Source organism: Dipodomys merriami, unplaced genomic scaffold (genome assembly GCF_024711535.1).
Source record: "Dipodomys merriami isolate MVZ:Mamm:240054 unplaced genomic scaffold, mDipMer1.0.p SCAF_4, whole genome shotgun sequence".
Taxonomy (NCBI): Eukaryota; Metazoa; Chordata; class Mammalia; order Rodentia; family Heteromyidae; genus Dipodomys; species Dipodomys merriami.
The window spans coordinates 60,519,618-60,544,853 of record NW_027205603.1 but is presented as its reverse complement, the minus strand read 5'-3'; the positions used below and the strand labels follow the sequence as shown (position 1 = coordinate 60,544,853).

Sequence of the window (25,236 nt, the reverse complement as noted above, 5' to 3'; positions counted from 1 at the left end):
TAATCCTAGCTACTGAGGAAGCTAAGATCTGAGGATAATAGCTCAAAGCTAGCCTGGACAGGAAAGTCTATGAGACGCTTAGCTCCAATAAATTACTCAGAAAAAGATGGAAGTGGTGCTGTGACTAAAGTGGTAGGGCACTAGCCTTGAACACAGAGAGGCTCAGGGACAGTGCCCAGGCCCTGAGTTCAAACCCCAGAACCAGCAAAAAAAGAAAAGGAAAAGGAAAAGAAAGGAAGAAAGGAAGGAAGGAAGGAAGGAAGGAAGGAAGGAAGGAAGGAAGGAAGGAAGGAAGGAAGGAAGGAAGGAAGGAAGGAAGAAAGAGAGAGAGAGAGAGAGAGAGAAAGAAAGAAAGAAAGAAAGAAAGAAAGAAAGAAAGAAAGAAAGAAAGAAAGAAAGAAAAGTTCTAAAAACAGAGGGTTTATAGTTATATGTCAGTCAAAGAGTACATTTCCTTTTGGACAGTGTTACCCCTTCCCTCACTCTCTCCCAATTTTTCCCTCCTATTCACCCACCAGTTGTTTGCCTTGCATGCATCAGGCCCTGGGTTCAATTCCTCAGCACCACATAAGCAGAAAAAGCCGGAAGTGGCACTGTGGCTCAAGTGGTAGAGCGCTAGCCTTGAGCTGAAGAGCTGAGGGACAGCGCCCAGGCCCAGAGTTCAGGCCCCACGACCGACAAAAAAAATAATAATAATTAAGTAGGACTAGAGGTGGACTGGAGGTTCAAGTGGTAAAATGCTAGCCATGAGCAAAAAAGCTAAGTCAAAGTGAGAGGTCCAGGCATTAATGCCTTATATCTGTAATCCTAGCTACACAGAAGGCAGAGGAAAATGATTCAAAGCAAGCCAGGCAGAAAAGTCAAAGATAACCCATCTCTAAAATAACCAGCAAAGAGCAGGCAGGGTTAGAGGAATGGCTTAAGTGCCAGCTGAGCACCTGAGTTTAGTGAGCATGAGGCCCTGTGCCCAAACCACAATATTAGCAAAGAAAATAAAACTGGGATCCAGTAGCTTATTACGATAACCCTAGCTACTCAGGAAACTGAAATCTAAAGAGGAAGATTGGAAGCCACCTTACAAAGCCATAGCTATGAGAATCTTTTTTTTTTTTTTTTTTTGTCCGGTTGGGGCCTGAACTCTGGGCCTGGGTGCTGTCCCTCAGCTCTTCAGCTCAAGGCTAGCGCTCTACCACTTGAGCCACAGCGCCACTTGAAGCTTTTTTCTTTTTGCTTATGTGGTGCTGAAGAATCGAACCCAGGGCCTTAGGCATGCAAGGCAAGTGCTCTACCACTGAGCCACCTTCCCAGCCCCAGCTATGAGAATCTTATCTCCAATTAACCAGCAAAAAGCCAGAAGTGTGGGTCAAACAGGTAACAGAGCCTTGAGCAATAATGCCAAGTGAGAGCATGACAATCTGAGTTCCCCCAGTACCAGCAGGAAAAAAAAAGTTACACTTAAAGCCTTTCTTAAAGAATAACGTAAGATGGGGCTGGGAAGGTGGCTCAGTGGTAGAGCGCTTGCCTTGCATGCATGAGGCCCTGGGTTCAATTCCTCAGCACCACATAAGCAAAAAGAAAAAAGCCAGAAGTGGCGCTGTGGCTCAAGTGGTAGAGCGCTTGAGCTGAAGAGCTGAGTGACAACGCCCAGGCCCAGAGTTCAGGCCCCATTACCGGACCCAAAAAAAAAAAAAGTAACGTAAGATGGAAAAACTATGTTCACTCAAAAAATAATAATATCAAGGCTAGCACTCTACCATTTGAGCAAAGTCTCATGGGCTTTACTTCTCCAGCTGGATTTGAACCACAATCCCCAGATCTCAGCCTCCTAAGTAGTTAGGATTACAGGCCTCAACCACCAGAGTGTGGCAATCCTTCAAAAGTTTGTTAGCGAGACCTAGTATACAGGAAGGGGAAACTACTAACTGAAGTAGAACAGACTAGCTGAACACATGGCAAGAAACTTTTAGAATCTCTATTAGCATCTTGCTCAATAGTGAGCATCTAGCACAAAGAAAGGAAAGAAAAACAACTTTCCTCTAGCAGAGACAACTCCCTGACATTTGCTATGCCACAGTTAATTGTCAACCACTAAGAATTTAGGATTCTAAGATAGCTACTGTGTTGACTAATTTTTTTAAGCTTATAATTACATTGCCGATTGCTCTTGAAACTGTACTCATGTTTTTATTTTCTAGTAACACCTTGGTGTAAACACAAAACAAAACCAAGTAAACTCAGGGAAAAAAAACACCAATAATAAGGGAAATTTGTATAATTAAGCAGAATTTCTCACTAATTTTTTTTCATTAAGTTCTACTGAAACAGAATTACTATCATTATTTTTTAAGCAATCTGAAAGTACATGACTTGCCTCAAATCACACAATAGATAAATATATGAGAATTTAAGTCAGTTTGGCTTCTAAAATTTTTCAACTATACCACTGCAATCCCATGATACATCTTACCTGATAGTTGCCAGATCTCAAACAAATATGAACTTGACTATATGGAGTCAACTGTTGAGAGGTGCTATCAGAAGAAGGTACAAGAACATCACATGCTTGACAATAGCCAGCTAACCGCTTCTCATCTATGGTACAATGAAGAGATAATGAACCTATCTGCAAAGTAAGAGTTATACACCATTATCCATTAATGAAATAGAAACAATAGGCTACCCACTTAGTGTATTTTAACAGAATAAGAAAATGATAATAAAAAATTCAAAACTGGAGGAACTATAAAAAATGAAAAGGTTAAATGTTTAGAGAAAACTGTTGTTCAGAGGTAAGATTCTTAAAATTGTAAACAAGAGTATCTAACAGAAAATGAACATGACCCACAAAATCTAAACTATATAATCTGTCTGATCATTTCCAAAAAAGGTCTGCCAACCCAAAACTACTGATCATTTCCAAAGACTTACACCAACCCCTAGTTCAGAGTTTTAAGACCAACATAAACAAATGAACATCATTCTAAGTATGACAATAACCAAGAACTAGCCTACACATTTCAAAAAAACATGAATTAGAGATCTAAAGTAGAACAAAACTTCTGCATCATCCTTACTAAGTAAAAATATAAATGTTACCATGAAATCAAGATTTTTGTTTTTTGGGTTTTTTTGTTGTTGGTTGTTTTTGTTTTGTTTTGTTTTAAATAGGTCATTTAGCTGAGTGCTGGTGGCTCACACCTGTAATCCTAGCTACTGACAAGGCTAAGCCCTGAGGATCATGGTTCAAAGCCAGCCAGGGCAGGAAAAGTCTGTGAGACTCTTATCTCCAATAAATCACCAGAAAACCCAAAGTGGCATTGTGGCTCAAGTGGCAGAGTTCTAGCCTTGAGCTGAAGAGCTGAGGGACAGTGCCCAGGCTCAGAGTTCAAGTCCCACAACAGACAAAAAAAAAAGTCATTAAAAAAATTTAGTTTTAAGCTGGGTGCTAGTAGCTCACACCTATAATCCTAGCTACTCAAGAGGCTGAGATCTGAGGCTCTAGGTTCAAAGCCAGTCAGGGCAGAAAAGACTGAGACTCTTATTTCCAATAAGCACCAAAAAATGTGAAACTATACCTGTGACTTGGAAGGTAGATACTATCCTTGAACAAAAATGCTCAGAGACAGTGCACAAGACCTGAGGTTCATACACCAGGACCAGCAACAACAACAACAACAAATAGCTTTAGCCAGGCACTGATAGTTACACCTATAAATCTTATTCAGGTGGCTGAGTTATTAAGGATGCTGGCTGGAAGTCAGCCCAGGGAGACAAATCCCTAAGACTTATCTCTAACCAGCAGAAAACTGGAAATGGCTGGGTGCTGGTGGCTCACACTTTTAATCCTAGCTACTCAGGAGGTTAAGACATGGAGAATCAGCATTCTACCCAAGCCAGGTGTTAGTGGATAACAACTATTATCCCAGTTACTCAGGAGGCTGATATATATCTGAGGATTGTAGTTTCAAGCCAGCCTAGGCAGTAAAGTCCTTGAGACTCATCTCCAATCAACCACCAAAAAAGCCAGAAGAAGAACGTAGCTCAAGTGGCAGACTAAAAGCTTTGAGCAAAAAGCTCAGGAACAGGGTTCAGGCCTGGAGTTTAAGTTCCAGGCAGAACTGGTACTCCTTACCCTATTATCCCCCCTCCCCCCAAAAAAAATTCCATTCCAGCTCAGTCAGAAAAGTCTATGAGATGTCACCTTTTAAAATAAGAGACAAGCCAGGTACCAGTGGCTCACACTTGTATTCCTAGCTACTCAGAAGACTGAGATCTGAGGTTCTCAGTTAAAAGCCAAACTGGTCAGGAAAGTCCATGAGACTCTTATCTCCAATTAACCATCAAAAAGGCGGAAACAGAGCTTTAGTTCAAATGGTAGAGCATTAGCCTTGTTCACAAGCACCTCAGGGACAGCACCCAGGCCCCGAGTTCAAGCCCCAGGACTGACACAATAATAAAAATGTAAACAAATAAATACAAAAGGCAAAAAGCCAAGCGAGAAGCATGGCTCAAGTCTTAAGAGATTACAAAAAGTTCTCAATAACCCCATCTTCAACTAATAATAGGTGAGTTTAGTCCAGGCTGGGGGGTTATGTGACATCCTAGCTTCATAGTTAGCATAAACAGGACCATACATGGTCCAGACCAGCCTGGGCATAAGCACAAGACTCTATTACAAATAAATAAGTAAATAAGTAAATAAATAACCAGGGCTGGGAATATGGCTTAGTGGCAGAGTGCTTGCCTAGAGGCATGAAGCCCTAGGTTCAATTCCTCAGCACCACATAAACAGAAAAAGCCAGAAGTGACGCTGTGGCTCAAGCAGTAGAACACTAGCTTTGAGCACAGAGAGGGCTCAGGGACAGTACCCAGGCCTTGAGTTCAAGCCTCAGAAATGGCCAAAAAAAAAGCTGAAAGTAGAGTTACAGCTCAAGTAGTTGAGTGCTTGTCTTGAAAGAAAAAGGTAAGGGAAACTGTAATGTATTCACCCCCCCCCGCCCCCCAACATCACCTTTACAATGAAATTTAAAAAAAAAAAAAAAAGGAGCCAGGTGCCAGTGGCTCACCCCTGTAATCCTAGCTACTCAGGAGGCTGAGCTCTAAGTCAGCCCAGGCAGAAAGTCTATAAGACTCTTATCTCCAATTAACCATCAGAAAACCATGGCTCAAAATGGTAGAGCAATAGCCTTAAGCAAAAGAGCTCAGGGACAGTGCCCAGGCCCTGAGTTCTAGCCCCATCACCAACATACCGCCACTCTCCCCCCCCCCCCCCCCAATAATCAATTTTCAGTACTTTGTTTTAGCTTTAGGTTTTTGGTGCTAGGAACTGAACCCAGGGCCCTATACATGCTACTTTTTTTTTTTTTTTTTAATCAAGGAGCTTCCCACTCAACCCCGGTTTTGTTTTGTTTTTTGTCAATCATGGTGCCTGAACTCTGGGCCTGGGCGTTATCCCTCAGCTTTTCAGCTCAAGGCTAGTGCTCTACCACTTGAGCCACAGTGCCATATCTGGCTTTTTCTGCTTATGTGGTGCTAATGAATCGAACCCAGGGCCTCATGCATGCAAGGCAAGCACTCTACCACTGAGCCACCTTCCCAGCCCCCACATTGGTTTTTATCTTCAGAAAAATTAAAGCCAAAAACAAAACAAAACAAAAAAAACCCTCATGTTTTAGGGGACCAAATATTATATACCTATGTAGCTATTTACCTCTGCAATTAGTTCTTTGGTTCTAAAAAATTTTTCTCTGGCATTTTCATAGACAGCTGAATTTGTGGAGCCTTGCTGAAAGTATGCTGCACCCAAATCATAACACACCTGTAATGGTAATAATAACTTATTTAATCACATTTTATGAGCTGACAAAAACTTAGAATTATTTCTATAAAAAGAAAACATAAGGGAAAATAAAGGTGAAAAAAACAACAACAACATTTCACTAAGCAATGCAATAGAAACCACTATAATTTAAGAAAAACAAAAACTGGCTTTGGTGGGATTTCATGTAGCCACAGAATTATTGGGAAAGCCAAAGAATTAGGTGAGGAAAACAAAAGAGGGAAAAGGAGCAATGACAAGAAACAAAACTTGCCCAGGGAAGGTGCCACTGCAGACAGTGTCAACACTGCCAACAGCTTATGTTGACTGAGGCCACCAGCACTAGTCACTACAAGCAGCAGCTTCATTGTACAAGTGCTGCCCCAAGAAACTGTACTTAAACGTTCACTACTGCTGCAACCCCCCACAACAGATATTGTACCACTTGGACTTACAGGCTTCTGATTCAGTTGAGAGTGTATCTGTCTGTGGCGTACTGCCCTCAAATTGTATAAGGCTGGAGAATGCCAGCTCTGGAGCTTTCAATTTCTTTTGTGAGAAGCAGGTTCAACTTCCCACTAAGTTTCAACAGGTAGGAAATTCTTCTAACATAGAAATACAGATGCTGGGAGCCCCCATCAAAGTAGGAGGGGAACAAATTTCTAGTATAACAAAACTTTTAAATTAATACCTACAAAACTATAGTATTTTCTAGTTGCCTTTATTGGTTGTAAGATTTGAATATTTTTCCAAGAATGTTTTCTTAGATTAATGCCCAGATTTACTGAATGTAAACCTCAAAGATGACTGAGATTACTCAAGTTGGTCATTTGGAGATTACTAAAGTACAGAACATAACAAAAAAAAGTACAAAATGAATTAGGAGGTGGTTTGAACCCACGTCTCTATGGACTCCTCATTCGAACCTATATTTGAACCTAGATCCCTAGACTTCCTAAATAGTCTTGTCTTTTCTCCGCATGGCTAAAACATCAGTTGTAGGTTGTTTGTCTTGGTGTAGGAGACAGTCTATCACTGAGGTACCTACACTCTCAGTCTTATTGAACTGATTAGCTAAAGTACTTCCAATTATTCCCCCAATAAGAGAACAAAGTAGAAATTTCTTGGCCTGAGATCTCTAAATCTGGCCTATTTTATCTCCAAACTTCTCTATTTTTGTATTCCAGACCTGGGGCTTGAACACAGGGCCTGGGCAATGTACCTGAGCTTCTTTTGTTCAAGGTAGCACTCTACCACTTGAGTTGCAGTGCCACTTGCAGCTTTTTCTGTGTATGTGGTACTGAGAAATTGAACCCAGGGCTTCATGCATGCAAAGCAAGCACTCTACCACTAAGCCACATTCCTAGCCCTTGTCCTCTATTTTAATCCTACCAGTCTTCTCCACTTCCCATTCACATATCCTAAAAAGCAGCTTCATTGCACACACATTATTTCCACTTATACCAAACCAGCCTTAGCCAATGGATACTTACATTCAAAATTCCTAATCTGGGGCTGGGAAGGTGGCATGTCTTGCATGCATGAGACCCTGGGTTTGATTCCTCAGCACCACATAAGCAGAAAAAGCGGAAGTGCTGTTATGGCTCAAGTAGTAGAGTGCTAGCCTTGAGCTGAAGAGCTGAGGGACAGCACCCAGACACCACGACCGGCAAAAACAAAAACAACAACAACAACAAAATTCCTAATCTAGTATACCACTTAAAGAACCACTCTACTGCTAAATTTTCTGGATACAGCCCTGTCCTATTCAGCAAATCAAGGTTAATTCTCGTCAGCACATACAAGAGTGCTTTGCACTATTTAGCCCACATTGTTTGGCAGGTTTTCATTCTAGAAAGCTTCTTTGCATCAGTACTGAAGGCATACTAAAGGAACAATAAATATGTACAACACACACAAACACACATATTACAGTTAAATATAATTCCTCTTTCCAGGCAAAGGCAGAGAACAAACATATCAAAAAGTTCTTCTCTTGCAGTAAATAACTAGTCATTAAAAGAGTTAACATTCTATAAAGAGGTAGTCAAGGTGGATGGGAATGTGGCTTAGTGGTAGAGTGCTTGCCTTGTATACATGAAGCCCTGGGTTCGACTCCTCAGTACCACATAAGCAGAAAAAGCTGGAAGTGGCACTTTGGCTCAAGTGGTAGAGTGCTAGCCTTGAACAAAATAAGTTCAGGACAGTGTCCAGGCTCTGAGTTCAAACACCAGAACTGGCAAAAAAAAAAAAAAGGGGGGGGGGGAGGGGGAAGAGTAGTCAAACAGATCAAAAAACCAAAGTATGACAATGAAGCTTACTGCCCTAAAGAACAGAAATACTTGATTTTATGGGAAAAGATTGAAATATTTTTCTTTTAGTCTTAAGTAAATTTTAGTAATGTAAAGAATATACTTAAATATTATCATGCCAAGAAATGAGTATAAGCAATAATTTGCCTCTTAAAAAAAATAGGAATTGTAACTTGGTTGTATAATTAAGAATATCTGCTGCTGGGTGGTGGTGGCTCACACCTGTAATCTTAGCTTCTCAAAAGGCTTGGAGCTGGAGATCATGGTTTGTTTTTTGGGTTTTTTTTAAATGTTTATTTATTTATTTTGGTCTCAGAGCTTGAACTCTGGGCCTGAGCGCCATCCCTCAGCTATTCAGCTCAAGGCTAGCGCTCTACCACTTGAGCCACAGCACCACTTCCAGCTTTCTCTGTTTATGTGGTGCTGAGGAATCAAACCCAGGGCCTCATGCATGCAAAGCAAGCACTCTACCACTGAGCCACCTTCCCAGCCTAAGGATCATGGTTTGAAGCCAGTTCAGGGATTAAAGTCCCTAAGATTCTTATCTCCAATTATCCACTAAAAAAGCTGAAAGTGGAGCTGCTGCTCTTGTGGTAAGCATGCTAGTCTTGAGTAAAAGCTTCAGGGACAATACCAAGGCCCTAAGTTCAAGCCCCAGAACTAGTGGATATACCTGTACCCCCCTTCCCCCCAAAATGCTTGCCTAGGACATCTAGATGTTTTTTAAATTTTGTCAACTATCATATTGTGAAAGCTAGAAGTGTTACATTAATTTCCTTTAAGCAGATTCTGAAAGACTACAAGATATTATAGTAGCTATATGCAAGCTTCATCAAAAGTTACCTAGTATCAACACCTCATTAGTCTTGGCTCCAGAGCCAACTAAGTTCAAAAATTATATTCTGGGGGCTGGGAGGTGGCTTAGTGGTAGAGCACTTGCCTTGCAAGCCTAAGGCCCTGGGTTCAATTCCTCAGCACCACATAAGCAAAAAGAAAAAAGCCGAAGTGGCGCTGTGGCTCAAGTGGTAGAGTGCTAGCCTTGAGCTGAAAAGCTGAGGGACAGCACCCAGGCCCAGAGTTCAGGCCCCACAACCAGACCCCCCCCCAAAAAAAAATTACATTCTGAACACTGTCTTACTATTTCCGGCCTTTCCAGAATGGGAAATAGTGATGAAAGAAGCTATGAAAATTTACAAAATTAAGGAAAAGAATAGCATTTAAAATTGTAATCTAGGGCTGGGAAGGTGGCTCAGTGGTAGAGCACTTGCCTTGCATGCCTGAGGCCCTGGGTTCAATTTCTCAGCACCACATAAGCAAAAAGAAAAAAACCAGAAGTGGCGCTGTGGCTCAAGTGGTAGAGCGCTAGCCTTGAGCTGAAGAGCTGAGGGACAGCGCCCAGGCCCAGAGTTCAGGCCCCACGACCGGACCCAAATAAATAAATAAATAAATACATAAATAAATACATAAATACATAAATAAATAAAATTGTGATCTAATGGCCCTCTTTAAATGATCAATAACATTTAAAACCTTCTAAGATACTCAAGGTTCTATGCTAGGAAGCAAGCTGCAGAAAATAAAAAACAGACTTCAGTCTATAGTCTATTAAGGAAAAAGACAGCATGAACATGAAATAGTATCTGGCAATATACATCAAGGAACTAGAACCCAAAGTTAGAGAAGGCAGACAAATAAGATCCTTAAAAAACTGGATACTTTACCTAAGGGCCTATATAACAGTTTTGAGGGGATTGTTTTTGCTCTAATTAAGTTTACAATTATATGAATAAACTGCAAATGAGCTATAAATTTACTTAAATTTAATATTTAAATCCTTGTCTCCTAAATAGAACTGGAAGCTATTTCAAAGGCAGTTAAATCAAGGTGGGCACTGGTGGCTCGTGCCTTTAATCCTTGCTACTCAGGAGGCTGGAGACCTGAATATCAAGGTTAAAAGCCGGGCCAAGGCAGAAAGTCCATGAGACACTTATCTCCAACTAACCCGCAAATACAGGAAGGGGACCTATGGCTTAAGTGGTATAGTGCCAACAGAGATAAGGGATAGCGCCCAGGTCCTGAGTTCAATGACCAGAACTGCCATGGACGGACACACACACACACACACACACACACACACACACACACACACACACACACACACACACACACACACACACACACACACACACACACACACACACACACACACACACACACACACACACACACACACACACACACACACACACACACCCTCCCTCTCTCCTTCTCTCTCTCTCTCTCGAAACACACACACACACACACACACACACACACACACACACACACACCCTCCCTCCCTCTCTCCTTCTCTCTCTCTCTCTCTCTCTCTCTCTCTCTCTCTCTCTCTCGAAATTTTCCCTGCACTGGCTTTACAAAAACCTGAAGAGAAGTTTTATAAAAATTATACACTAGAGCTGGGCGCTGGTGGCTCACGCCTGTAATCCTAGCTACTCAGGAGGCTGAGATCTGAGGATCGTGGTTCAAAGCCAGCCCAGGCAGGAGAGACCGTGAGACTCCTATCTCCAATAAACCACCAGAAAACCGGAAGTGGTGCTGTTGCTCAAGTGGTAGAGTGCTCGCTTTGAGCTGAAGAGCTGAGGGACAGCACCCAGGCCCAGAGTTCAAGCCCCACGATCAACAAAAAAAAAATTATACACTAGAATTGCAAAGTATGAGTTAGAATGATAGCCAAAGCAGAAATAAATGCTAATTCAATAATAGGATAATCATGAAAGACTTTCAGGAAACTTTTCCACGAATTTGCCATACAGAAATACATACCTGGCACTGCATTTCCTCAGTTTTGATTTTCAATCCAGCAGTAGAGCTCTCGGTTTCTCCATTTACCATGCCTGGTTCCATAGACAATAAATCTAGAGTTCTCATCGTGTGAACATAAAGATCCTTGTTTAATTTTAGAGCTGCCTCTAGTACCAAAATAGAATCAGCAGCTTGTTCTTTTAGCTGTAAAAATTCAATAAACAAAATACAAGTATAGTAACTGATTATACTAATCCAAAAATTACATACAGTATTTTCAGTAGCTTAGTGTAATGAGCTAGTTATTTTTAAAAAGTCTACCAAGTGCCAGGAACCAGTGGCTCACCCCTGTAATACTAACTACTTAGACAGTTCGAAGTCAGCCAAGGCAGAAAAGTCCCTGTGAGACTCATCTCCGAAACTCAAAAACCAGAAGTGCTCTTGTGGCTCAAGTGGTAGAGCGCTAGCATTGAGCACAAAGAGGCTCAAACAACGCCCAAGCCCTGAGTTCAAGCCCCACAACCAAAACAAAACAAAAACATCAAACAGAACAAAAGTAAATATATCTTTTAAGTTTTCAAAACAGAGTAAGTTGGGGCTGGGAATGTGCCTTAGTGGTACAGTGCTTACCTAGCATGCATGAAGCCCTGGGTTTGATTCCTCAGTACCACATAAACAGGAAAAGCAGGAAGTGGCGCTGTGGTTCAAGTGGTAGAGTGCTAGCATTGAGCACAGAAAGGCTCAGGGACAGTACCCAGGCCCTGAGTTCAAGCCCCAGGATTGGCAAAAAAAAACAAGAGTAAGTTCTACCAGGCACCAGTATAGCTGGAACATTAGCTATACTATACTCAGGAGGCTGAGATCAGAGTATCACAATTCCAAGCTAGCCCAGGCAGAAAAGTCTATGAAACTTACCTCTAACCAGCTAAAAGCCAGAAATAGAGGCCCCAAAAAAATAACCAAAAAGGGCTAGGAAGGTGGCTCAGTGGTAGAGCGCTTGCCTTGCATGCTTGAGGCCCTGGGTTCGATTCTTCAGCACCACATAAGCAAAAAAGAAAAAAAGCCAGAAGTGGCGCTGTGGCTCAAGTGGTAGAGTGCTAGCCTTGAGCTGAATTGCTGAGGGTCAGCACCCAGGCCCAAAGTTCAGGCCCCACGACCGGACCCAAAAAAACAAAACAAAAAAAAAGGGGGGTGGGCTGGGAAGGTAGCTCAGTGGTAGAGCACTTGCCTTGCATGCATGAGGACCTGGGTTCAATTCTCCAGCACCACATAAGAAGGAAAAAGCTGGAAATGGCGCTATGGCTCATGTGGTAGAGTGCTAGCCTTGAGCTGAAGAGCTGAGGGACAGCGCCCAGGCCCAGAGTTCAAGCCCCACGACCAGACCAAAAAAACAAACAAAAAAAAAAAAACCTAAGTTCCTACTGCAAAATCAGAAAACAGTAAATGTGGGAAAAAATGGTTTTTCAAAAACAGAATAATGAAAAATAATTTAAGGTAGGTGCTGGTGGCTCACGCCTATAATCCTAGCAATTCAGGAGGCTGGGATCTGAGGATCGCAGATCAAAGCCAGCCTGGGCAGGAACATCTGTGAGACTCTTATCTCCAATAAACCACCAGAAAACCAGAAGTGGAGCTGTGGTTCAAGTGGTAGAGCGCTAGCCTTGAGCTCAAGAGCTGAGGGACAGTGCCCAGGCCCAGAGTTCAAGCCCCACGACAGGGGAAAAAAAAGAAAAGAAAAGAAAAAGAATTTTAAGAGATCACTCACTATGTAGCTCAAGCTGGCCTCAAACTTGAGACACTCCTATTTTAGCCTACTGAGAGGATTACAAATATGTAAGATCACACTTTCTGAGGGTTAATTGGAGACTCTTTATTTCCAATTAACCATCAAAACACCAGATATGTGGCTGTGGCTCAAGTGGTAGAGTGCTATCCTTGAGCAAAAAAACTCAAGGAAGCCAGGTACTGGTGGCTCACACCTGTAATCCTAGCTATTCAGGAGGCTGAGATCTGAGGATGTTGGTTCAAGCCAGCCCAGGCAGGAAAGGAAAGGCTTTGAGTGTCTTATCTCTAATTAGTCACTTTAAGAAAAAAAGCTTAAGTGGAGTTGTGGCTCAAGTGGTAGAGCACTAGCCTTGAGTGAAAAAGCTCAGGGACAGCCCCCAGGCCCAAAGTTCAAGCCACAGGACTGCTCACACCCTAGGACAAGCACAGTAAGAAAAAAGGAAAACTGGGCTGGGAAGGTGGCTCAGTGGTAGAGCACTTGCCTTGCATGCATGAGGCCCTGGGTTCGATTCCCCAGCACCACATAAGCAAAAAGGAAAAAAGCTGGAAGTGGCACTGTGGCTCAAGTGGTAGAGCACTAGCCTTGAGCTGAAGAGCTGAGGGACAGCGCCCAGGCCCAGAGTTCAGGCCCACAACCAGACCCCCCAAAAAAAAAAGGAAAACTATGAGAAAACAAGGGAAGAGGTTGACACACTGCTCAAAAAGAAATATACTCAGTACCTGACTTAACTATAACCCCTCTGTACAACACCTTTACAGTAACAATAACATTTTTAAAAAGAAAGAAAAAAGATGATGATGAGCTGAGCATTGGTACCTCACACCTTTAAACCTAACTATTCAGAAGGCTGAGATCTAAGGATTGTGGTTCAAAGCCAGCCCAGGAAGGAAATCAACAAAAAGCCAGAAGTAGAGGTTTTGAGCAAAAAAAAGCTAAGGGAAAGCCCTCAGTCCCTGAATTTAAAAAAAAAAACAACAACAACAAAACACAACACAACCATTAGCTGTATGAGTTTCAGTGAAACATTCCCACACATGTATACAATATATATCCTGACCAACTTCACTTCCTCTATCACTCTTCCACATACATAGCTATTTCTGAGATAGCTTGTGTTGTATATCTAAGTCAGTCTGAGCTGTGATCCTTCTGTTTGTGCTGCCCCACGAGGCTGCAGGTGATAGGCACGAATCCAGTCATTGTGCTTCCCCTGCAACACAAAGGTTGATTTGGAATCTCATCAACTTTTTGTCTAGGCTAGCCTAAAACCAATTTCACTCAATCTCTGCCTCCCAAGTAGCTACAGACTTGAGATACTATGTCCAGCTGAAAAATATAACATATAAAACATTTATTACAGAAGTTTTAGGAAATCCAAAAGAATATAATCACCTGAAGTTCAATTCTTATCTATGTTAAAATTTCATGAAATACTGGTAATAAAGCAATCTATCATTATAGTTGAAAACTTGTAAAATTTGAATATGGCATTAGCTCTAGTCTACAACTAAAAATGAGGAAGTCAGAGCACTGGTAGCTCACACCTATAATCCTAGCTATTCAGGATGCTGAAATGAAGAAAAATGGGGTTGCAGGCCAATCCTCAGGCAGAAAGGTCTTGTGCCCCAACTCAACTGAAAAAAAGAGAAGACGGGAAAGAGAAAAGAAGGGAGAAAAGGAGGGAAGGATGGAGGAGAAAGAGGAAAAGAAGGAAAAGAGAGGGAAGAGGGGGGCAGAAGTTGGGTGTGATGGCATAGACCTGTCATCACAGCTACTGGGGAAGTATACACAGGAAGATCAAGGTTCCAGCTGGCCTGGGCAAAAGAACAAGACCTTTATCTCAAAAATAATCAGAGCAAAACAAGTAGAAATGTGGCTGAAGTATAAAGCCCCAAGTTTAAGTCCCAGTACTACTCCCACAAAAAAAAAAACAAAAAAAAAACTGACAATGCACCAAGACCTTGATAACTCTCACATACCTTATAAGATGAGAAGGTGCATTGATACATGTTAAAAATGTGTCCCTGAAATGTCAATACTTACCACTTTTAAAATGTTTTCTGTCAGTTCTTTTTCTTGTTGCACCTGATTCATACTATAAGAGAAATGATTAAAATTATTGAAATGCTGTCCTCAAAACAAAAATTCTAAATTTAGAGCATAAAAGTGAGTTATTGTTTTTTGTTGTTGTGGGCCTAGGCAATGTCCCTGAGCTTCTTGGGCTCAAGGCTAGTCCTCTACTACTTGAGCCATAGTGCCACTTCCTGCCTTTTCTGAGTACTTTATTGAAGGTAAGAGTCTCACAGACTTTCCTGACTGGGTTGGCTTCCGTATGCAACCCTCAGATCTCAACCTCCTGAATAGCTAGGATTACAAGCCTGAGCCACTGGTGTCTGGCTATTGTTTTTAGTAGCATATATTATTCATAGGTGGGGATTTCACTGTGACATTTCCACTCTTGTGTGAGAGTATTATATTGTGATACTCATTAATTTATGGTAGTTTCTCATTTACACTGCATTGAAAAAAAAATCCTTAGTATAATATACTACTCAGAAGGCTGAGATTTGGGGCTGGGAAGATGGCTCAGTGGTAGAGCACTTGCCTTGCATGCCTGAGGCCCTAGGTTCGATTCCTCACCACCACATAAGCAAAATGAAAAAAGCCGGAAGTGGCTCTGTGGCTCAAGTGGTAGAGCACTAGCCTGGAGCTGAAGAGCTGAGGGACAGCGCCCAGACCCAGAGTTCAGACCCCACGACAGGACCCAAAAAAAAAAAAAAAAAAGGCTGAGATTTGAGGGTCATGGTTCAAAGCCAGAAGGGGAAAGAAAGTTTACGAGACTGTTATCTCCAGTTAACCACCATAAAAATGCTGTGGCTCAAAGTGGTTGAGCACTAACTAGCCTTGAGCAAAAAAGCTTAGAAACAGCACCCAGGCCCTGAGTTCAAGCCCCAGGACAGACAAAATTAAAAACTTGCAAAATTTAAAATTCTGATGAAATACCAAATAAAGGTCATTATCAGCCAACTTACACACTTAACTGAGGAGGTCCAGGTTTTGCTTGTTTGACAGGAAAACTACTTTGAACAATTGTCCTAATTGCCCTGAATAAAAGATAGGGAAAAAAATTAATAGAACCATCACTTCAATTATTTTTCAAGTACTACTCAGAAGTATTAGAAAGGATCTGGAGCTTTGACATGTAACCATTATGCCAGCCACATTCTCAGAGGCATGCTTTTCACAAATTTATCCACTGACAGTGTCAGTGTCCCAAAATCCTCTGAAAGATGCCTGAGACAGGGGACCCGTACAAGTATACTCTTAAAAGCCAAGAACAGTGCCATTAAGCAGGAGTTACCCAACATAATTCTGAGTTTATGAAACAATTTACCATCGGTTGTAGAGAAGAATAGCCATGGCAGTGGTTGGAGGTAAAGTAGCAAGATCCATGTCTATATGCTTTGTCCCAGGAGGAACTTTACTGATGCACAGCAACTCATTTAGTAGCATGTTCAATACTGGAACAGATAAACTTAATAAAAGATAACATGTTTGCATGTTAGCTAAGAACAAAAACTTCAAAAGATTATAAAAAAAATTTAAACACTAAAGCAGGTAATATACTGAGCTGGGCATGGTGGCACCAGCTTATAATGCCAGCACTTTGGGAAGCTGAGAAGACAAGGCTAGCCTAGGCTATAAAGACCCTATCCTAAATAAAAAAAAGAAAAAGAAAAAACTAGATAAATTCTATTAGCAACTATTAGCAACTGATAACTAATCTTATTTCTAACTTCTACTCTTCTGAAATTTTAAATATTTCATATTGCATCTCCTTCCCCCCCCCCAAAAAAAGCATAACTGTGTATAAAATATGAGGACTGGGTTGTGGCTTAGCAGTAGAATACTTGCCTAGAATGAGTGAAGCCTTGGGTTTAACCCAGCCCTGCAAAAAATAACAAAAGCATAGGAAGAAAAAAACAAGGTTAAAAGTTACTGTTCTAGCCGGGCGCTGGTGGCTCACGCCTGTAATCCTAGCTACTCAGGAGGCTGAGATCTGAGGATCGTGGTTCAAAGCCAGCCCGGGCAGGAGAGACTGTGAGACTCCTATCTCCAATAAAACCACCAGAAAGCCGGAAGTGGCGCTGTAGCTTAAGTGGTAGAGCGCTTGCCTTGAGCTGAAGAGCTGAGGGACAGCGCCCAGGCCCAGAGTTCAAGCCCCATGACCGACAAAAAAAAAAAAACAGTTACTGTTCTAGCCGGGCGCTGGTGGCTCACACCTGTAATCCTAGCTACTCAGGAGGCTGAGATCTCAGGATTACGGTTCAAAGCCAGGCAGGAAAATTTGTAAGACTCTTATCTCCAATTAATCACCAGAAAACTGGAAGTGGCACTGTGGTTTAAGTGTTAGAATGCTAGGCTTGAGCTGAAGAGCTCAGAGACAGGGCCCAGGCCCAGAGTTTGAGCCCCATGACTACACCCTCCTCCCCAACCCCCCAGCCAAAAAAAAAAAAAAAAAAATTAATGTTTTTCCAAATTACTTCCATTTTCAAAATTTTTATGTATTTTCTATAAAGCATTTTTTTAATTGTGAGAAAAAGGAAATTAAAGCGAATCATTTTCTAATCATAGCCCTGAAGTTTTTGTTTTAAAGCAAAGAAACACTAATTTGAATCAGTTTTTATTGTTGTTGGTCAGTCATGGGGCTTGAACTCTGGGCCTGGGTGCTGTCCCTCAGCTCTTCAGCTCAAGGTTAGCACTCTACCACTTGAGCTACAGCGCCACTTCCGGTTTTCTGTGGTCTTTTTGGAGATAAGATTTTCAGACTTTCCTGCCCGGGCTGGCTTTGAACCATGATCCTCAGATCTCAGCCTCCTGAGTAGCTAGGATGACAGGCGTGAGCCACCAGCACTGGCTTTTGAATCAGTTTTTTTTTTTTTCTTTCTTTCTTTTTTTTTTGTCAGTCATGGGCCTGAACTCTGGGCCTGGGCGCTGTCCCTCAGCTCTTCAGCTCAAGGCTAGCGCTCCACCACTTGAGTTACAGCACCACTTCTGGCTTTTTCTGCTTATGTGGTGCTGAGGAATTGAACCCAGGGCTTCATGCATGCAAGACAAGCAGTCTACCACTGAGCCACCTTCCCAGCCCCTGAATCAGTTTTTTAATAGGTTGGGAGATACTAACATTAACTGATATATTCAACAACAAAGCATAATATCATACAACACTATTAGTATTTATTTTGTTCAGATATGTAAGTCCATTGAAACATTTTTAAATAATTTAGGTGTGGATTTTCTCTAGTTTCTATATCTAAAATAATAGTAAGTTGGTTTATTACTGCTAACATAAAGTCCATATCTTAAAGCATTCTTAAATTCATCTAACTTTCAAAGGACTGGTTTGCTTTTTAAGACTAGGTTGGGCTGGGAATGTGGCTCAGTGATAAGAGTGCTTGCCTCCAATACATGAAGCCTTGGATTCAATTCCTCAGTACCACATACTCAGAAAAAGCCAGAAGTGGCGCTGTGGCTCAAGGGTTAGAGTGCTAGCTTTGAGCAAAAGCTCAAGGAAGTGCCAAGGCCCTGAGTTCAAGCCCCAAGACTAGCACACACACAAAAAAAGTCCCTATGTTGCCCAGTCTGTCCTCTTAACTCCTGATCTTCCTGCCTCAGCCTCCTAAGCATTGGTGCTATAGGCATAACTAGTTTTAAATCCCGTTAGACTGTTTGGAAAATACAGGCATATTTTGCTAAGAACATACAGAAAAATTCTCATCCTAAGGTCCAATATCATAAAAACATACAAAATAAACCAAGATATCTAAACAGTATTCCAGATGAAATTTCACTTAAATCTTTATACCTTTTCTCTAATATATCTAGGTCCCACTTCAAATGTGCAGCAACCTTAAGAGCAAGAAGCTTTAAAATTCGATTTCTCTTGTTATCAGGTGGCGGTTGAACTTGGTTTTGTTCATTAACTGAAGGTTTGGAAGCCTGTTCCAAAAACTGAACTATAAGTTGAACTGGTGCAGGATCTAGGAGTTAAAAAAAAAAAGATAAAAGTTTTAATTATAAAATGTATTAAAAGTCAGAAAAACTACGCGCCAGAGTCAAAGTGGATGATCTGGAAGGGTAGAAAGGAGCAAGGAATAGTTAGTGCAGGCCAGGCGCCTATGTCTCAGGCCAGTAATCCTAGATTACTCTGAAGGTTGAGATCTGAGGATCAAGGTTCCAAGCAAGCCGGGACAGGAAAATCGGTGAGACTCTTATCTCCCATTAACCCCCAGAAAAAAACAAAAGTGGAGCTAGGGCTCAAAGTGGTAGACCACTTAGCCTAGAGCCAAAAAGCTCAGGGACAGCGAGTGTCCAGGTCCTGAATTTTAAGCCCTAGGGCAGACTCAAAAAAAAAAAAAAAATGCAGAACAAAGCACCTCTAGGAAAGAACGTAACAGTTACAGATTCCCAGTTCCGCAAGGGATCACGGCCAATTAGTTGAAAGAGTATTATTTCACACTTAATTAGGGGACCTCCACTGAATTGCCTCTGTGCACCTGTTCCCTCCAATGGAAAACAGAGCAATACCACCTACCTCACACATTTTGAAGACTTAATTAAGCGAGGTAAATGATGTGAACTATTAAGCAGTGACTGGCACTCTGTAATCAACTCAACGAATGTGTCCGAGGAATGAACCAAAGGACGGAGTCTCAGGTGATAAAACTGACCCCCTTAACGACTCCTCGCATCCTTGTCTCCAGGCCCGTCAATAGGCTGAACACTTGAACTCGAACTCAGCAAAAAAGTGCCGGGATGGAGTTTACCTTTCGCAGCCTTTACCTCTCTGCAGAGTTGCTGGTTTTGTGGTAATTCCTCCCTTCCCCGGCCGCACGCGATCAAGTGGGATGGTAGGCGACCGTGAAGCCTCGCTACACAAACACCACGAGGCAGTGGCACCGCAGTTTCTACTTTCAAAGATTTGCACACATAGCCCAATTTTAGATAAGCCACATAAGAAACGGCGGCGGCGGCGGCGAGCTGAGGGTCAGCACCATCTTCTGTACGGAGACGGCTCCGTTCAGCCCTCCAGATCCGAGCCTCTCCCAGACCCGATCTCCCGGGCTGAAGCCCCGGCGGGAAACAACCCCGACGGGGATGCTTACGTCTTTGTCTGGGGCTTTCCTCCCGCCCGCCGCCCAGGCGTCCCGGCCGGGCGCGGGTCGAGTCAGGGCCTCGCTCCCGCCGCGCTCTCCAGGCCGCGACAGGACCAGGGCTCGAGCCCAGCGGGCCGGGAGCGCCGCGGGCCGCGCGCGCCCCAGCCCCGGCCCGGGCTCCGCCCCGCCGCGGCCGAGCGCCGCCTCACCTGGGCACGGTTTGCGCAGATGCTTCTCCAGCAGCGACTCCTCCAGCAGGAACTCGAACCAGCAGGTCTGCGGCGGGGTGCAGGGCCGGCTGGAGGTGGCCGCCTCCCGGTCCGCCGCCTCCGCGCTCATCCTGCCCCCGCCGCCGCTGCCCCCAGAGGCGTTGCCCGACTCCAACCTGACGTTCGGATGAGGACCCCGGGCCTGCGGTCGGAAGAACCCGCCGAGCGGGTAGCGGCGTTCAGAACGTCCGCACAACTCACACTACCCAAGATGGCGGCGCCACCAGCCGGGAGGAGAAGGAGTCACCTCCCTGCGCCCCAGGACCAATCGTTGTTCGTATTGGAAAGAAGGGGCGGGACTAATCGCCAAACCACACCTCCTGCGGTTGCTAAGGGAGACGGCTGGGTTTGAAGCCGGCAACATTGTTGTTTTCTTGAAAGAGAGGTTGACGCTGGTGATATTTCCGAGATTTCCTTCCACCTATCTCCTGTCCACAGGAGTTCCCTTACTGTTTGTTACCTGGACGATAGACTCCTACAGTGATTTCCAACTTTTCGGCTACTTCTCAGGATTCACTAATACTCTCTGTGTGTTTGTGTGGGCATGCATGTGCCTGTACTGGGGCTTGGCCTCAAGGGCCTGGCATTCGCCTTCCATTCTCTGGCTCCTGGCTGTTTTAACTACTTGAGTCATGCTGCCTGCTTTTTGCTTGCTATTTTTGGAAATCGTTTCGCAGCTTTCTCTGATTGGGCTGGCATCTAAAATTGATCCCTCGGATCTCAGCCCCCCGATTAGCTAGGATTACAGGTGCAAGCCACCAGGGCTTTTTGTTTTCGTTTTGGAAATAAGCTCTTACAATGCTGACCAGGCTGTTCTCTAATTCGTGGAGTGATGTGATCCTTTCTGCCTCAGGCTTCCAAGAAGTTGTCAATGTGCAACACTATGACGCCCAGCAAGTACAAGGAAAGTTTCACAAATGAGATGGTAATCAAGTGTGTGTGTGTGTGTGTGTGTGTGTGTGTGTACGTGTGCGCGCGCACGTTGGTCCTGGGGCTTGAACTCAGGGCCTGGGCACTGTCCCTAAGCTTTTGTGCTTAAGGCTAGTGCTCCACTGCTTGAACACAGCTCCACTTCCGGATTTTTTTGGGGGGGGATTAATTGAAGACAAGAGTCTCACGGACTTTTCTGCCTGAGCTGGCTTTAAGCCTCAATTCTCACATCTCAGCCTCCTGAATAACTAAAATTACAGGAGTAAGCCAATCACACACCCAGCTCCTAGCAAACATTTTTATGACAACGATTGTGCATTTGTAGAACACTTTGCAAAGTTCATATGCTGTATATGTTTGCCAATTATTCAGGTTGTTTCTGTTTATGCTAATAGTAAACAGTAGTACCTAATTATATCCTCCTTCTTCATAATAGTTTAAAACATTTTCTCATACTTTCCTAGCTTTCTCATTATTCTACTAGGTTATGAATTCTTCCCCTCTAAAATCTGGGCCTATCCCTGTGACCCCTATTAAAGTGTAGGAAATTAGAAGACCTACAATAGCGATGGGAGGGGGCACTCTAATGTATTACTAATTTTTTTTTTTGGTTGGTCATGGGGCTTGAACTCTGGGCCTGAGCACTGTCCCTCAGCTCTTCAGCTCAAGGCTAGCATCTACTACATGAGCCACAGCGCCACTTCCAGTTTTCTGAGTGGTTTATTGGAGATAAGAGTATCACAGACTTTCCTGCCCAGGCTGGCTTTGAACCATGATCCTCAGATCTCAGCCTCCTGAGTAGCGAGGATTACAGGTATGAACCACCAGAGCCCAGCAAGATGATTATTTTCATAAAGGCCACACAAAAACAAATTGATTCATTCCATTGCTTTGAGTTATTTTTTTTTGTTTTGTTTTGTTTTGTTTTTTTTGTTTTTTGTCAGTCCTGGGCTTGAACTCTGGGTCTGGGAGCTGTCCCTCAGCTCTTAAACTTATGGCTAGCGCTCTATTACTTGAGCCACAGTGCCACTTCCAGCTTTTTCTGCTTATGTGGTGCTGAGGAATTGAACCTAGGGCCTCATGCATGCAAGGCAAGCACTCTACCACTTTACCACTGAGCCAATTTCCAAGCCCTGCTTTGAGATTTCTTTTTAAAACAAATATAATTGTTATGAATGAAAAATTTAAAAACCTCACTGAGTAAAATACTTTGGAGATGGAGGAAATCTATACTGACTGATTGCACTGCCACCTTGTGGCACTTTGGTATAACGTCCATATCTAGCACTATGCAACCAAGGTAACATCACTTCTTCCCCATACTTTCCCATTTGGATTAAAGAATGTGACCGGAGGCTGGTAGTTGGAACCAAGTTTTCCTTGTTCAAATTATTCTGTAATATCTAATTGAATCACATCTTCTTAGACTTATGAAAATAATGAGTTCTATAGCTAATATTACTTATAAGTTTCTCTAAAGCCTTCCCTGCTTATGTTTTCAAAAGATAATTATATCACTATTCTCACTTAGTAGTTACCTGGTGAACTGTTTACTTTGGTGATAACACTGATGGTATGGATATGGGGGGAGATGTGTAGTAAGCAGGGCAGTGGTTACACCAGCTACCTAGTACCTTTAGCAAGCACCCAATATTTGTCAAACAATAAATCGTTTTATTTAGTATGTAGACCTGCATTTCACAATGACTGCAAATACTTGCCTATGGAGCTGGAGCTAAAGGTTTTCACTTTCCTTTATCTGTTCCCAAGATACTTATGATATCTAGAATGGCCACAATCTGGATTTTATAACAAGCAATGAACTTAAAATCCTTGTAATGAAGTGTCCATTACTAATTTTCTATCTTTTTACTCATGTACAGTGCCTGAACAAATAACTCAATGTAAAAGGAAATACAGTAGGCATATGCTGATGGTTATGTAAAAGTTATAAACTAGCCTGGGCAGATAAATCTGACTCTTATCTGCAATTAAGCAACAAAAAAGCCAGAAATGGAGCAGTGGCTAAAGTGGTCCAGTGCCAGCAGGGAGCAAAAGCTAAACAAGAGCATGAGGTCCAAAATTCAAGCCCCATGAGGGGACAGGGAGAGACAGAATTACATGATTTTATTCATATAAAATATCCCAAAATAGGCAGATGTATTATAGTTAGATTAGTAATGGTAACCTAAACTTCGGTGGTTGGGTTTGACAAACAACATGGGCTTCTTTAGGGGATGACAAAAATGTCTTAAATTGTAGTGATACCTTGTTTGATTTATCTGTCTTTGAGAGAATAAGAGGGGGCACAGAAATAGAGGGACAAAGGATGAACAAATGCAGCAACAGTACTCATTAGACACTATGTTTAAAATGAACTATACAACTTGTGGTGGGGGGATGGGAAGTAAAAACTAGGAGAGCTAGAAAAGAGATAATTTGTTTGTTTTTGGTCAGTTGTGTGGCTTGAACTCTGGGCTTGGGCGCTATCCCTCAGCACTTCAGCTCAAGGCGAGCACTCTACCATTTGAGCCACAATACCACTTCCGGTTTTCTAGTGGTTTTTATTGGAGATAAGAGTCTCATGGACTTTCCTGCCCGGGCTGGCTTTGAACCATAATCCTCAGATCTCAGCCCTGAGTAGCTAGAATTACTGGTATGAGCCAACAGCGCCCGGCTGATGACATTATTTGAAAGGAAATATACAGTATTCATTACCTGACTTAAATAACTTTAACTCCTCTGTGTATCACTTTTATAATATTAATAATAAAAAAAGAAAATGAACTATACAACTTGTGATAGTTATGGTAGGGAAACACTTGGGAGACAGCAAGAGAAAGGCTGACACTGTCCAAAAAGAAATAACTCTTTACCTGATTTACGTAACTGTAGCCCCTCTGTATATCATTTTTATGATAATAAAACAAGAATTGTGTTGACAATTATGCAATTGTATTACTAAAACCACTGAACTGTACACTTCAAGCAGATGAGTTGCATGGTACAGGAACTGTATTTCAAGATGTACAAGTCGTTATATGGAAAAATGAACTTTACAACTTTGATGTGGGGGGGAGGATGGGAAGGGATGGGAAGGGGAAACAAAGGAGGAGGCTACAATGCTTGATAAGAAATGTACTCATTATCTTGCCCATGTAATTGTAACCCCTCTGTACAGTATTTTCACAATAAAAAAATTTTGAATTCTTCTCTATATATTTTCAAGGTAGTGAGTTGGTAGGTAGTTACTTATCTTCCAAAGGTGACTGGTTAGTATGGTTTTAGTTTTGAGACAAGGTCTCATTCTGTACTCTGGGATGGCCTTGAACCTGGTTCTCCTGCCTCAGTATCCCCAGGGCTGACATTATACAATGAGCTACCAGGTCCAGTAAGAATTTCATTCTAGAATGTTACAAAATCTGAAATGAGTTACTTTGTAACCCAACTTTTTTTTGGTTGGTCTTGGGGCTTCCTGGGGCTTGAACTCTGGGCCTGGTTTATTGGAGATAAGAGTCTTACAGACTTTCCTGCCCGGGCTGGCTTTGAACCGTGCTCCTCAGAGCTCAGCCTCCTGAGTAGCTAGGATTACAGATGTGAGCCACGGGCGCCTGGCTTGTAACCCAACTCTTTAACAAGATTTACTAAAATTAAAGTTTGGGGTTTTCTGTGCCGGTATAGTGGCTTGTACTCAGGGACTCATATGCTTGCCTAGCTTTTCACTCAAGACTGGTGCTCCTTTTATTTGAGCCACACATCTACATCTGGGTTTCTGCTATTTATTTATTATTTATTTGTCGGCCCTGGGGCCTGAACTCTGGGTCTGGGCGCTGTCCGTCGGCTCTTTAGCTTAAGGGTAGCACTCTACCACTTGAGCCACAGTGCCACTTCTGGCTTTTTCTGCTTATGTGGTGCTGAGGAACCGAACCCAGGTCCTCATGCATGTGAGGCAAGCGCTCTACCACTGAGCCACCTTCCCAGCCCTGCTATTTATTTTTAGGTGTCTTATGAACTTGGACTTTTCTGCAGAGGAAGGCTTCAAACTAGACCTTCAGATCTCAGTCTTCTGAGTAGTTAGGATTTATAGGCATGAGCCACCAGGGCCCAACCTAAATTTCCTATATTTTGCAAAACTGTAACATTGAAAGAGGAGCATATTGGG

The 25,236-nt window shown here is 42.7% G+C and overlaps 1 protein-coding gene across 3 annotated transcripts in view; it reads right to left on the bottom strand.

Annotated features, from left to right (window-relative positions):
- Ints8 (integrator complex subunit 8) overlaps positions 1-20,360 on the bottom strand; it is a 61,008-nt gene extending 40,648 nt beyond the window's left edge. The window contains exons 1-8 of one of the 3 annotated variants that reach the window (XM_069991087.1): positions 20,085-20,360; positions 18,585-18,759; positions 16,113-16,253; positions 15,751-15,822; positions 14,762-14,813; positions 10,954-11,136; positions 5,711-5,818; positions 2,468-2,623 (exon numbers count right to left, since the gene is read on the bottom strand). In XM_069991087.1, coding sequence (XP_069847188.1) covers positions 2,468-2,623; positions 5,711-5,818; positions 10,954-11,136; positions 14,762-14,813; positions 15,751-15,822; positions 16,113-16,253; positions 18,585-18,759; positions 20,085-20,214 — 1,017 coding nt within the window. In that variant the 5' untranslated portion in view covers positions 20,215-20,360. Of the gene's footprint in view, positions 1-2,467; positions 2,624-5,710; positions 5,819-10,953; positions 11,137-14,761; positions 14,814-15,750; positions 15,823-16,112; positions 16,254-18,584; positions 18,760-19,313; positions 19,328-19,884; positions 19,906-20,084 lie in introns of those variants that run through there. The other 2 variants (XM_069991088.1, XM_069991089.1) reach the window with 2 other exon arrangements.
- Positions 20,361-25,236: the final 4,876 nt, after the last annotated feature.